Source organism: Hylobates moloch, unplaced genomic scaffold (assembly GCF_009828535.3).
Source record: "Hylobates moloch isolate HMO894 unplaced genomic scaffold, HMol_V3 SCAFFOLD_21, whole genome shotgun sequence".
Classification (NCBI taxonomy): domain Eukaryota; kingdom Metazoa; phylum Chordata; class Mammalia; order Primates; family Hylobatidae; genus Hylobates; species Hylobates moloch.
The window spans coordinates 47,581,617-47,594,545 of NW_026652296.1; the positions used below are offsets into that span (position 1 = coordinate 47,581,617).

The following is a 12,929-nucleotide window of genomic DNA, read 5'->3' on the forward strand; positions in this document are numbered from 1 at the left end:
TTCCTAGAGATAAATTCAGTCTGGTTAGCCTGATCTTAGTTCACATGTGTTCTATTTATTGTGTAGATTTGATTGCTTTATTTAAATTTACTAATTTAGTAAAAAGTCTGTTCAAATTAGATTAGGAAAAATTTAACCAGCAGACTTACTTAAAAATAGCCTGACAGTTTTTAGGGGTGGCTTATAGATAAAACAAGATAATTGTTAAAATTGGGTGATGAGAACAGAGGCTTCATTACATTGTCCTACTTTTATGTGTGTTTTAGATTTTCATAATAAAAATTATTTTCTTTAACCAACAAATTGTTGTAACTAATAATTTAAGAGATAATTCACAATGCACTACTTCAAGTAATTCAGTCACTGTCATTTTTCAATTTTATGAGAGAAAAGGCCACCTCCCATCACTGATCACCCATTTAAAAGTATTCTTCTCCTTCAGATCTTCTCCTTCAAATGTCTGCATCACTTTGTCTCTCCTAACCCTTCCTATCTTGAATTATTTTTATTTATGTATTTGTCTATTTATATGTTTATGTGTCTGATTTCCTTTAATAGATGGTAAAATTTTTGAGGACAGAAACCATGTATCTGGTAACTTCCATTTCTCCCAAAAGGCCTACATGATTTCCTGCATTTATTAAGTATTCTATATTTTTTTGTTGTTTGTTTGTTTGTTTGTTTGTTTTGAGATGGAGTCTCTCTCTGTTGCCAGGCCGGAGTGCAGTTGCGCCATCTTGGCTCACTGCAACCTCCGTCTCCTGGGTTCAAGCGATTCTCCTGCCTCCCCTGCCAAGTAGCCGGGATTAGAGGTGCCTGCCACCATGCCTGGCTAACTTTTGTGTTTTTAGTAGAGACGGGGTTTCACCCTGTTGGCCAGGCTGGTCTCGAACTCCTGATCTCAAGTGATCTGCTCACCTCAGCTTCTCAAAGTGCTGGGATTACAGACATGAGTCACTGCATCCAGCCTCTATAATTATTTGTTGAACAAACAGAATAACTTAGGTGGGAGTTGTTTTATAAACTGGTCCATTTAAAAACTGGTTTACTTTTTTTTTCTTTTAATTATTTTTTTTTTTGAGATGGAGTCTTGCTCTGTTGCTCAGGCTGGAGTGCAGTGGCACGATCTCGGCTCACCACAGCCTCTTCCTCCTGGGTTCAAGTGATTCTCCTGCCTCAGCCTCCTGAGCAACTGGGACTACAGGCGTGCACCACCATGCCCGGCGAATTTTTTTGTATTTTTAGAAGAGATGGGGTTTCACTGTGTTGGCCAGGCTGGTCTCGAACTCCTGACCTCGTGATCCACCCACCTTGGCCTCCCAAAGTGCTGGGATTACAGGCTTGAGCCACCACTCTTGGCCACTGATTTACTTTAAATTGAACTACTTGGTTTAAAAGAAATGCATACAGTTTTTCTTGGTATACATTTATTATAATTCTTGTAATAATAAAATTTTGTATTTTTATATTCAACTTTTAAGGCTCTTGCTGAAGAGGCCAGTGAAGAGGAACTTCCCTCTGATATTGATTTGAATGACCCATACTTTGCTGAAGAAGTTAAACAAATAGGTAAGCCAGCTCATATCTGTAGTTTTCAATTGGAATCTAAAGAAAAAGGTGAGGTACATGGAAGCAATATAAACTAATCATTCTTTTAAATTTGCTAGTATTTGTGTAGCTCCCTTAGTGACATAAGCAAGTCTGTCCTGTGGCATACAGTCATTAATCTGATTGGGAAGGGTCAGCTTGTCCCTTCTACATATAAGGGGTAATTTTAGTATAGGAGGCGTTTGATAATGTGGTTAATAGTTTACTGGGGATTCCTTTCTGGGAAATATCCTTAGTGCCAGTCAAATCGACTCTGTAAGAGAATGAGAGGAAATAGAAAGAGGAATAAATATTTTCTTGTGTGCTTTCACTGATTTTTAATAGTGTATCCATTCTAGGTCCCTCTCAGCAAAGTCTATCAAGAATTAAAAGTATGAAACGAATTGTTTTTATGTGCATGTTGATATATGTATAATTTTTTAAAATTTGTGCATGAAATTTCGTATAAAAGCTTTTTCTGCTGTAATGTACAAAAGCATCTATGTTTCATTTTATCCCTTTTGTACTCATTATGCTTAATTATAGCTAAAAAGCCAGCTTTCCTTACTCTTCTTTTTCCTTGAATCCCTAAATTATCTGGTATCTGATTTCCTATATCCAGGGAGCCTTGTTTCCACCTCATATGCACTACTCATTCTTTCTTTCCTCCAGTATGTGGAGGAAATGCGTATGTGTAAATGTGTTTGGTAAGGTTCGAGTCATACTTGGTAAGTCAGTACAGAAATCACTGTAAGGACTTACCATGTGTTCTCATGCATTTTGCCTTCCCCGATCATTATACCACACACAAGAACCCCAAAAGGCCTGCTCCTGGAGCAACTCCAAGCTGGCATTGTAAAGAGAAGGATTTTATGAAGTTTCCCTGTTTTTTTTCCGTTGTGACCAGTGGGCCAGAATAGTTCTCAACAGGAAAGTCAGAATTGCTCAAAATTACTTCCTGATTGTTACAGCATTTTAGTACTGACATTTTATTGATGAGAAGGAGATTAAGATAAATAAAGTCTATTATAGAATGTGAGATTCTTGGGAATTGGACAGAGACGTGGAAACTTAGCATATTCTGCTTTTCATCATACCTGAGTGGTCATTTCTAGAAGACGATGGATTTTAGCCTTATCCTCTGGTTTCAGGAAACCAACTTTATAATGGAGAAATGCTAAGCATTATAGTTTCCTTGTTCTCTATCCAAAATGTTTCCTTTGGCATGTGAAGTCTGGTCAAATTGCAGAACTCAGAATAGGATTCAAAGAATAAGTTAAATGGTTTGATGGCTTGGGGTAGCCAGTTTTTTGGAATCAACACATTTAAATTGAGAGTAAGCTTTCTCTAAAGTTATTATCAGACGTTCCAAAGAAAAAAGGTATAGATAAAATTTGCTTGCTTTTAATTTACTTTTGATTTCAGAATGTTCCCAGAAGGTAATTGTTTCTATCTGGGCTTTTCTGTTTTTGTGTGTGTGTTTTGTGGTGGGTTTTGTTTTGTTTTGAAAAAGCAAAACAGCAAGGCCAGAATTTTTTACATAAAATTTAGGACAAAAAGCTAGTGTCTTGCCATGTTTGTTTATTCATTCTATAATAACTGTTTTGATTGCCTACCAGGTGCTGAGCTCTCTGCTAGGCTAGAGATATAGTAGTAATAATACAAACAGGATTGCATCCCTCATGGAGTCTGGTTTGAAGAAAGACATGTTAGACAGATAAATAGTATGAGGGTATGGTAAATGTTTTAAAGGAAAGAAATATAAGATATAACTGGGTAGAAGTGGGAGATATGGGAGTTTACATTGGGTAGGCAAAGAAGGCTTCTCTGAGATGATGACATTAGAGCTGAGACCTGTGGAATGAGGAGTCAGGGATGAAGAGCTGGGAGAAGAGCATTGCAAGTGAGGGGAGAGTGGATAGAAAGACTCCAAGGTGAGAATGCACTGTGTGGTGGTAAGAATCGAAAGACATCAGTGTGGCTGGAGCATTGTCGGGGAGGGAATTGGTATGAAGACAGGCTGGAGACTCAGTGGAAACTACCCCTGTAGGGCTTTGTTGTCCTGACAACAAATTTAGATTTTACTTCACTGGTAGTGGAAAGTCCGAACAGTCTTTAAGTAAAGATGAGACATAGTCTGGTATAGATTAACATATTACTCTGGTGCCTGTAAAGAGAACAGTTTGAGGACTGGTGAGGGCTGGAAGACCAGACTTTTGCCGAGCTCTAGACAAAAGATAATGGTTGTTTACCTGGCTTGCCGCTCGTGGAATTGAATGGAGAAGAGAATGGAACTCTAGATATACTTTGGAAGTATACTTGCTAAATCAGGAAGAAATTTAGCATAACTTCTGTTTTTGGTTTGAGGCTATGGAAGAATATTCTTCCATTTACTGAGTTAGGAAGAAATGTGGAAACAATAAGTTTGAGTGGGAAGCAAAGTAAATAGGTCCATTTGTGGCATAATCACTTTGAGATGTCAATTAGATATACAAATGGAGGTGTTTGGTTGATATTGAGATATAAGTCTGAGAGGTGAGCAGAGAGATTTAGACTTAAGGATCAGTAGCATATAAATAGTACTTCAAACCATGGCAGTGGGAGTAGAGAGCAGTGATAAGAGAAGAGGATGCAGGATGGGCCCTAAGGTCAGGTGAAGTCTGCATGAGGCACTGTTAATCTGTCATACTAGAGGAAGTGCTACTTGAAAGGATGGGAAAAGCTTAAGAAGCCGAGAAGGAGCGGCTGGGAAATAGGAGGAACAGTATTAATGTAGTGGCTCACAGACACTTGGTGAGGTGGTAGAGGTTTCAGTAGATTAGTATGGGTTAAAGTTTGAGGTGAAAGGTGAGGAAGTAGAGACCAAGAATGTAGATCTTTTTTCCGAAGTTTCACTGTGAAGGGGAGCAAAGACGTGGAGCAGTACCTGAATGTAGGTAAGGAGAAGGTATTTTTTTTAAAGATAATGAGCTTTTAGGGCATGTTTTCTTTCCCTTGGGATTATTCCAACAGAAAAGAAGTTACTAAGATACAGAAAATGGGGGAAATAAAAGTAAATACAAATGCAGATAAATTTGTATATTTGGTGGCAGGAAGATGAGGGATTTACCTGATTGGTTTATGGATTTATGCTGTTTGTTCATTCACTCGCAGAAGCACAGATAATATGCATGAGCAGATAGGGTAGGGACGTAGAAACAGGTCATTGAAGGGCCGGGTGCAGGAGGTTACTGCCTAAGGCGGTTGATTAAATTAATTGTCAATTTTAAGGAGAATGTTCAGTCTGGATGGCTGAAAATGGAGAAAGATGGGGTGTATAAATTTGAAGGCCAGGCCAGATACAAAACCATAGAACATGCGGCAAGAGCAGCGGTATGGGAGGCCTAGGCAGAGAGAGAGAGAGAACCAGCTGAGCCACAAAAGGAGCACGTCCCTTTTAAATCATGCTAGACATGGCTTTTCAAAGGCACGTTACAAAGCTGTGTGCCCCCATTCATGTACGTGGTTATTCAGTCAACAATTATTGAGTGTCAGAATCACCCAGTCCTCCCATATGACTTTCAGCATGTTACAAAATATTTAAATGTATGAGAATGATACAGTTTTCCCATACTTTACATTTTAATCTGACTACCTGTGGTATAACTGGTATTTTTAAATATGTGTTAGATATATATCATGTATATGCTCAAATAGATGGATTTAATGAGAAGTTTTTACTCAATTCTGAACCTTTTCCTCCCCGGCAAAAACTAAATTTGTGCTTAACAGTATCCAGAAGATATAAAGAAGAATATACTGAATGTTAACATTTTGTACTCATGATCCAGGAGGATAGTTTTAAGGATAGGTGGAAGCATGCTTATAACCTTAGGGAAATGGATTCCCATGGGGAGTCAGGAAGAAGTTGGAAGTTTTTTGTGTGCCTTCCAGATATAAGGATCTATAGTAGGTACTCTTAAAGAGAGTTGGACTTTGGTTCAAAATTTACCAGTTTGTTATTTATTTATTTTTTTTTGCAATGGAGTCTCACTGCGTCGCCCAGGCTGGAGTGCAGTGGCGCAATCTCTGCTCACCACAGCCTCTGCCTCCCGGGTTCAAGCGATTCTCCTGCCTCAGCCTCCCAAGTAGCTGGGACTACAGGTGTGTGCTACTGTGCCCGGCTAATTTTTGTATTTTTAGTAGAGACAGGGTTTCACCCTGTTGGCCAGGCTGGTCTTGAACTCCTGACTTCAGGTGATCTGCGTGCCTCGGCCTCCCAAAAATGCTGGGATTACAGGCGTGAGCCACCGCGCCCAGCCAGTTTGTAATTTTTAAAATGTAGAAATAAAATACTCAGATGACCTACACTGGTATATTAATTTATTACTACAGTGTTGCCTTCATTATTAGTTTGTCAAAATAATTTTGGATTTCAGTACCTTGGAAGTAAAATATAGTCATTATCTAAGGATATAGACCTTGCTTTTCAAAAATATTTAAGATATAATGAATTTGGCACAGTAGTGTTTGAGTATATAGTTCAAGTTCTGTAGTTAAACAGGACAAAAACATTGTAAACCAGATGACTTGGGTACATTTATAACATTTTTGCTCTAGGCAAACCCATAGAGCTAAACTTATGTGCCTTCAAAATGTGGAGGAAATGAGTTCATTGATGCCAGACCTGGCGTTTGGCTCAGATTAGGTGCCAGGGTGAATGTTAGAGATCTTTTATAATTTTTTCTTTGATTTCCTTCTAAATTGCAAACTTGGTGTCAAATGAGAGTTTTTAAAATATACATCTAGGATGAGCACATTAATGAGATGAAAATGAAATAAAATATTAGAAAAATCTGCTAATTTTCCAGTGGTAGCTGGTAGAATCTGAGTCCTAGTGGGCTTCCCTTTATTTTTTGTAATTTTACAAGTAACATTGTAAAGCAGTGCCAGAATGTGGTAGCCTAGAGGGAGATTAACCCTAGAGGGAGATTATCCTTAACAGACTGCATCTGATCATGGGCAAGTGATGCAGGAACTTGCTACAAAACAGTAAATCACTGGGGCGCTTACCACTCCCATCTGGTCAGTACTGAGACCACATCCATCTGCCCTCCAGTGAACTTTCTTAGCTGCTCTCACATGAATTGCTCAACTAAACCCTCTGGAGGAAGTTTATTATGAGAACAAGTCTCTGACATTATAAGTAATGGGAAATGAAATTTCCTTTACAGATGAGTTTTATTTTTACACACTATCTTTTTCCATGGATGTATTCTGTTACATTTTTTGCCTAAAAGGATTCTAGCCTCAATGAGGATTGGTTAGATTTATTTAACTGTAAAACTCTAATATCTGACTTGGAGTCTCTGTTAGTATTGACTTAATAGAATCAATCCATATGTATTTTTTGCAGCAGTCCCAGGAGATGTAGTTTCTTTTTTTTTTTTTTTTGGACAGCATTTTGCTCTGTCACCCAGGGTGGAGTGCACAGTGGTGCTATTATGGCTCACTGCAGCCTCGAACTCTCCTGGGTTCAAGTGATCCTCTTGCCTCAGCCTCCCAAGTAGCTGGGACTACGGGCATACACCACCATGCCTGGCTAATTAAAAAAAAAAAAAAAAAATGTGGAGCTGGGGTCTTGCTTTGTTGCTCAGGCTGGTCTCAAACTCCTGGCTTCAAGCAATCTTCCTCCTTCAGCCTTCCAAAGTGCTGGGATTATAGGTGTGAGCTGCCACACCCAGCTAGAGATGTGGTTCCTTACTTGACAGAAGATTGACTGAAAAATAAAGACAATATTTTAGAACACAAACTGTTCATCTAACTTAAGTCTGAAACTTTTCCAGGGAGGAAAAAATGTTTTTTAAAAAAATATAGATGTGACCTCTTAATATTTGATCTTACTAACAGTGCAGAAATGATCTATATGCATTATTTCTTTTGACTAAATTCAGTCTAACATCATAGTAAATTCTTTGTTAGCAAAGAACTTTTCTTCATGCTGAAACTGGATATCATGTTTGGCCCTGTCTTGGCGATTTTTTTTTCTTTCTCCCTTATTACAGTCCTCCTTTCAAATTTATTTTTAAGACTCTTCACCAAGTTGTTATGAAATCTGAAATAGTTTATTGTGGGCTTTTTGAAATTATTTTCCACAGCTGTATGTGAAGATCTTTATCTGCTTTAAGTATTAATTATATACTGTCTAATTTTCTTCCTGCTACAGAATAATATTTTGCATATGTCTTGGCTTGAGAGCATAGGAGCAGTGGTAAACTTAGGGAATGGGGGTTCATACCCTAAGCAAGTGGAACCTTGATGATATTTATATGTGTAAGGACATACGCATACATTAAGACAGAGAAAGATTATACTCTTAAGATTCGTATATTATTCCCTGAAAAAAATTTCAGATAGGACCAGTGATGAGGAGCATTTTCTCTAGGGAGAAGGGCTGCATACAATAAATATTTCTTCTTGGAAGTGCAAAACAAATGGCTTGGTAGCACTGATAGGTGAGCCTGGCAGCACTTTTATGCTGGCATGTTCTCTTGGCTGGCCATGTCTACTGGACAGGTGTGCAAGAGTATTCGCAGGGACTTAATACACACAGAGGAGTTTCTAAAGCCTCTTTTGACTTTAGGTTTTCCTTATCCTGTTACCCCATTAGCTGCAATTCTTCAACCATCTCAACCATTCCCTTCTCCTGCCACACCCTTCTTCAGGTGTTCTCACATATCACCTCCTCACTTCATCCAGGTCATTGTTTGTGTGTCACCTTCTTGAAGAGGCCTTCCTTAACTACCCTAACAAAACCAGCCCCCTCATTCAGTCTCCAACCCTTCTGTCCTGCTTTGCCTCTGTCTTTCCCAACTTGAAGGTATACTACATGAGAGAAGATTTTAACCTCTTGTTCACGGCTTGTATCACCAGCACCTGGAGCTGTGATCGCAACATAATAAGTGCTCAGTTAACATTTGTGAGATAGGTGAAATAATTTCCTTCTGTTCATTTGGTTTTGTCTGTGAATTCTCTTTGCTCTGTGTTAATATTTTCATTTACATGAAATCTTTATAAGTGAAAGATATTAGTATTACAATAGAAGCAGTCATTTCTTTCTTTTTTTTTTTTTTATCGAGACAGAGTCTTGCTCTTTTGCCCAGGCTGGAGTGCGGTGGCACAATCTCTGCTCACTGCAACCTCTGCCTCCCAGATTCAAGCAATTCTCCCGCCTCAGCCTCCCTAGTAGCTGGTACTACAGGCGCTGGCCACCACGCTTGGCTAATTTTTTTGTGTTATTAATAGAGACAGAGTTTCACCATGTTGGCCATGCTGGTCTCAAACTCCTGACCTCAGGTGATCCACCCACCTTGGCCTCCCAAAGTGCTGGGATTACAGGTGTGAGCCACTGCGCCCAGCCATTTCTTGTTTTTAATTATGAAAATTTATACATTGAGAAAAATTGAGAGAATAATACAGTGAACAGCACCTGTGTTTGGCAGTTGTTAACATTTTGCCATTTTGCTTTTGTATGCATATACTTTTATGGTATGTCATAAAAATATATTTATACAAGATGTTACTATATAATAGACATATTTAGTAGTAGTCTTTTCAGTTCACTATAGTGTAGAAGATACCATATACACTTCCCCCTCCCATAACATTTGCCTTTCAAGAACCCAGGCTAGTGATCTTTTGGAATGTCTTATATTCTAGATGTATCTGTTCCTTGCCACTCGGTCCACTATATTTTCCATAAACTGGATGTTAGACGAGTGGTTCCATTAGATTCCTGTTGAATGGTTTTGGCAAGCATACTTCATAGGCAATGCTGTATCTTTCATATTATATCACATCTAGGGGCATAGGATTTCATATTGTTCCAAAGATGACTTGCCGAGGGTGGTACAGTGCCCAGCGGGGGATTTTCTCAGGCTCTCTAGGCGGTCAAACAAAAGGCTCTCATGGGTAGTCAGGCCAGGAAACAGCAGGGCAGTGTTGGGTGTTTCTCTTCATCGAGTCTTCACGGCAGTTCACTCAGCAGTACAGCTTGGGTGCAAGGAAAGGAGACACAGTGTGCAGTAGTCTCCCTGGGTGAGAAGTCTCATGTTCCAAATAGGAACTGAGAGCTTTTTAACAGCACCTAGACATAGCTTCCAGATCTCTGTTTTACCAGTTACAGGAGTCACGGTATCAAGGAAGCCCAAAGTTATAAGCATTTAGAGACCCCAATACATGTTATTTTCCAGTCAGGAACCAAATACCTGGTGGTATTGCCGGGTAATAGAGCTAGAAAGTTCACTAAAGATCAGATCTTTCTTAGAGAAGGAGAAAGCGTTTTTTAAAACTTATATTTACAGGTAGTGACTGTCAAATTATTATTATAAAGGTAAGTTTTTTCATTTTGCAGATGAGAGTTTGATATATAGTGTTAAGTTTATATATTCAAATCACTTGGGGGTTTTTTCTTTGTCTCTTCCACTATTCTTATGCTAAGAAAATATTTCTTCTGTTTAAGATACAGTAGCTGTTCCCTTGTATTTTCTCATAGGGGTTCTTTGTTTTATTTTGTTTGATGTTTAACTCTTAAATTCACCTGTGTTTTATTTTCTTATGTGTTATGAGATAAGGCTTTAATTTGATTTTTTTTCCAGAATGAAACAAATTGCTCAACAGCAGTTATTAAACAATCTTTTCTGTTTCTACTGATGATGCTATATTTTATTATATACTGTTTCATCATTTTTATTATATTGTGTAGTAATTTTTTGGTTATTTTCACTTTTCAATACATGTTAATACACTATATCACTAGTACATGGAATCTATGTAATCTTTGTAAAGATTTCCTTGAATGGAATTTTTATTTAGAATTTCATTAAATGTATATATTACTTTTATTATGAATGGATGTTGAATGTTAATATTCTTATGTTTATTGACATGCTTATTCTGCATCTGTTGAAATGATCTATGGTTTTTCTTTTTTAATTGGTAATGTAAATTATACATTACTTTGAAAGAAATTCTTCCTTTATAACATGCAGTCACTCCGTGCAGAAGCATTGTATTTATTCCATTCATATACCCACAGTCTTCTTTCAGTAACATGTCTTTTCTTTTAGTTTCGACACATTTATTGTTAAGATTATTCCTAGATATCTTATATTTTTGTTCCTAGTATAAACAGAATGTTGCTGATAGTCCTGTAATTTTTACCCCTCTTATGTTGGTTTGTTGTGCCAGGTATAAATAAAAAATCGGTAAAATCTGCAAAAGATGGCACATCTCCAGAAGAAGAAACTGAAATAGAAAGACAAAAGGTAAAATACGATTATTGTTACATGCTTAGTGGATAATTCATAGGTGCAATTTAAATGAAGTTGTACATGTCGCTAATTTTAAAAAACAACTTATTTTAGCAGTGGCATTTATAACTAAATTGTAAGAGGCATAATTAAATATTTTAGCAGTGTAGTTTCTAAATACGGTGTTTTTTTTACCAAACATAATTTCTCCAAATCGTACAAAGTTAAAACTTACCTCAAACTCAAGGGTATTTATTTTCTTTTATAAATTAAGAGGAAATTATCTCACTTTTAAAAACACTTACTATACCTGAGGCAGAAAATACCCTTAAAACCTCAAAATAATATTGCCATAACTTTTAATTCAATCTGAATCTGTCCTGGAATACAGTTTGTGGTTATGGTTTGTCAAATGCAAATTTCTGTTTTTCGTATTGTGAATACGTATATTTAACGTACAAAGTTACATTCTTGGAAATGCAGTGAACCTTATGCTTCAGTGACCCCTATGTCCAGAGTCACATGTAATTTTGGCACAGAGTCATATGTGCTCTTGCTGAGGCAGGAATTGAAGGTAGCAGTGCCCCTAGGGCTGATGTTCGTGTCACTGTCCAGAAGTGTGCCTGACTGGCCACATAAAGTTATCTAAATAGCAACAAAGAAAATCAATTTTTATGGAAAATGTCTCTGAAAAGCCAGCTACAAGTGCCAGTGACGAAAGGAAATTAAGGCAGTCTAAAGTGGTAATATAGGAAGATCCACAAAGGTCGAAAGTATACTGTGTATTTTTACTAGTGTACATGGTTGTTTACTTGATTCTTGAGGGTTCCTGTTTAATCCCATGGTTGGTAGAAAATATCCATTTAGTGTAAAAAGACATTTACTAGATTTCAGAAGCAGATACTAAGGTCCTACCTTCATAGAAATGTATCAGTATTGAAATAGTAAAGGCCAAAAAAAAAGCCAAAAAAAAAACCTACTTGTTAAAAGTTACACATTTAGAAAGTATAATTTGCATCACAAAATAAACATTTGCTAGATTTAGTGTCATTGCGCAAAAAGAACAAAGTGAAAATGAGAACTTTTTATTTGAGGGTAGTTGGGGACTCTTGTTCCTGCAGCCTACTAATGAATCACACTAAGTGAAATGGGGCCTGGTTTTTAACTACAAGGTTTTGCCTCTCCTGCTCTCAGTAATGTTGCTTCCAGAGATTTCTGCGTTATTGCTATACAAAGATCTCTTTGTTTTGGTAATCCACAGTCAGTTTACAGACGACAGGTGGTACCCCAGAGTTTTAGTGATTGAGTCTTCCTTTCTAGAAGGGATATCTTCTGCCCTATACTCCTTTTTGGGGGTGGAAAAAAAAAGTACTGTTGTACATTTGAACTTTGTTTTGCTCTCTACAGGCTGAAATGGCTTTGCTTATGATGGATGAGGACGAGGACAGTAAGAAACACTTCAATTACAACAAGATTGTGGAGCACCAGAATCTGAGCAAAAAGAAGAAAAAGCAGCTCATGAAAAAGAAGGAATTAATAGAGGATGACTTTGAGGTAACCATGGACACCAGGCATTAGCCTCTTAAAGCTGGAATTGAATCTAAAGTCAGCTCTGCAGATAGAAATTGAGCATAGTCAAAGTTACCCTTGAAAATGTCTTAGGGGCCAGGTGCAGTGGCTCATGCCTATAATCCCAATACTTTTGGAGGCCGAGGCATGAGGATCACTTGAGTCCAGGAGTTGGAGACCAGCCTGGGCAACATAGTGGGACCCTCATCTCTAGGAAAAATAAAATTAGCCAGCTGGGTGTGGTGGCTTACACCTATAATCGCAGCACTTTGGGAGGCCGATGTGGGCAGATCATGAGGTCAGGAGATCAAGACCATCCTGGCTAACACGGTGAAACCCTGTCGCTACTAAAAATACAAAAAATTAGCCAGATGTGGTGGCAGGTGCCTGTAGTCCCAGCTACTCGGGAGGCTGAGGCAGGAGAATGGCATGAACCCAGGAGGCGGAGCTTGCAGTGAGCAGAGATCGTGCCACTGCACTCCA

General features: G+C 38.1%; 1 protein-coding gene across 4 annotated transcripts in view; it reads left to right on the top strand.

Annotated features, from left to right (window-relative positions):
* ESF1 (ESF1 nucleolar pre-rRNA processing protein homolog) overlaps window positions 1-12,929 on the top strand; it is a 90,800-nt gene that overhangs the window by 54,025 nt on the left and 23,846 nt on the right. For all 4 annotated transcript variants that reach the window (XM_032142163.2, XM_032142165.2, XM_058432836.1 and 1 more), the window contains exons 11-13: window positions 1,482-1,569; window positions 10,816-10,892; window positions 12,285-12,431. In XM_032142163.2, the coding sequence (XP_031998054.1) occupies window positions 1,482-1,569; window positions 10,816-10,892; window positions 12,285-12,431 (312 nt within the window). The remainder of the gene's footprint in view (window positions 1-1,481; window positions 1,570-10,815; window positions 10,893-12,284; window positions 12,432-12,929) is intronic.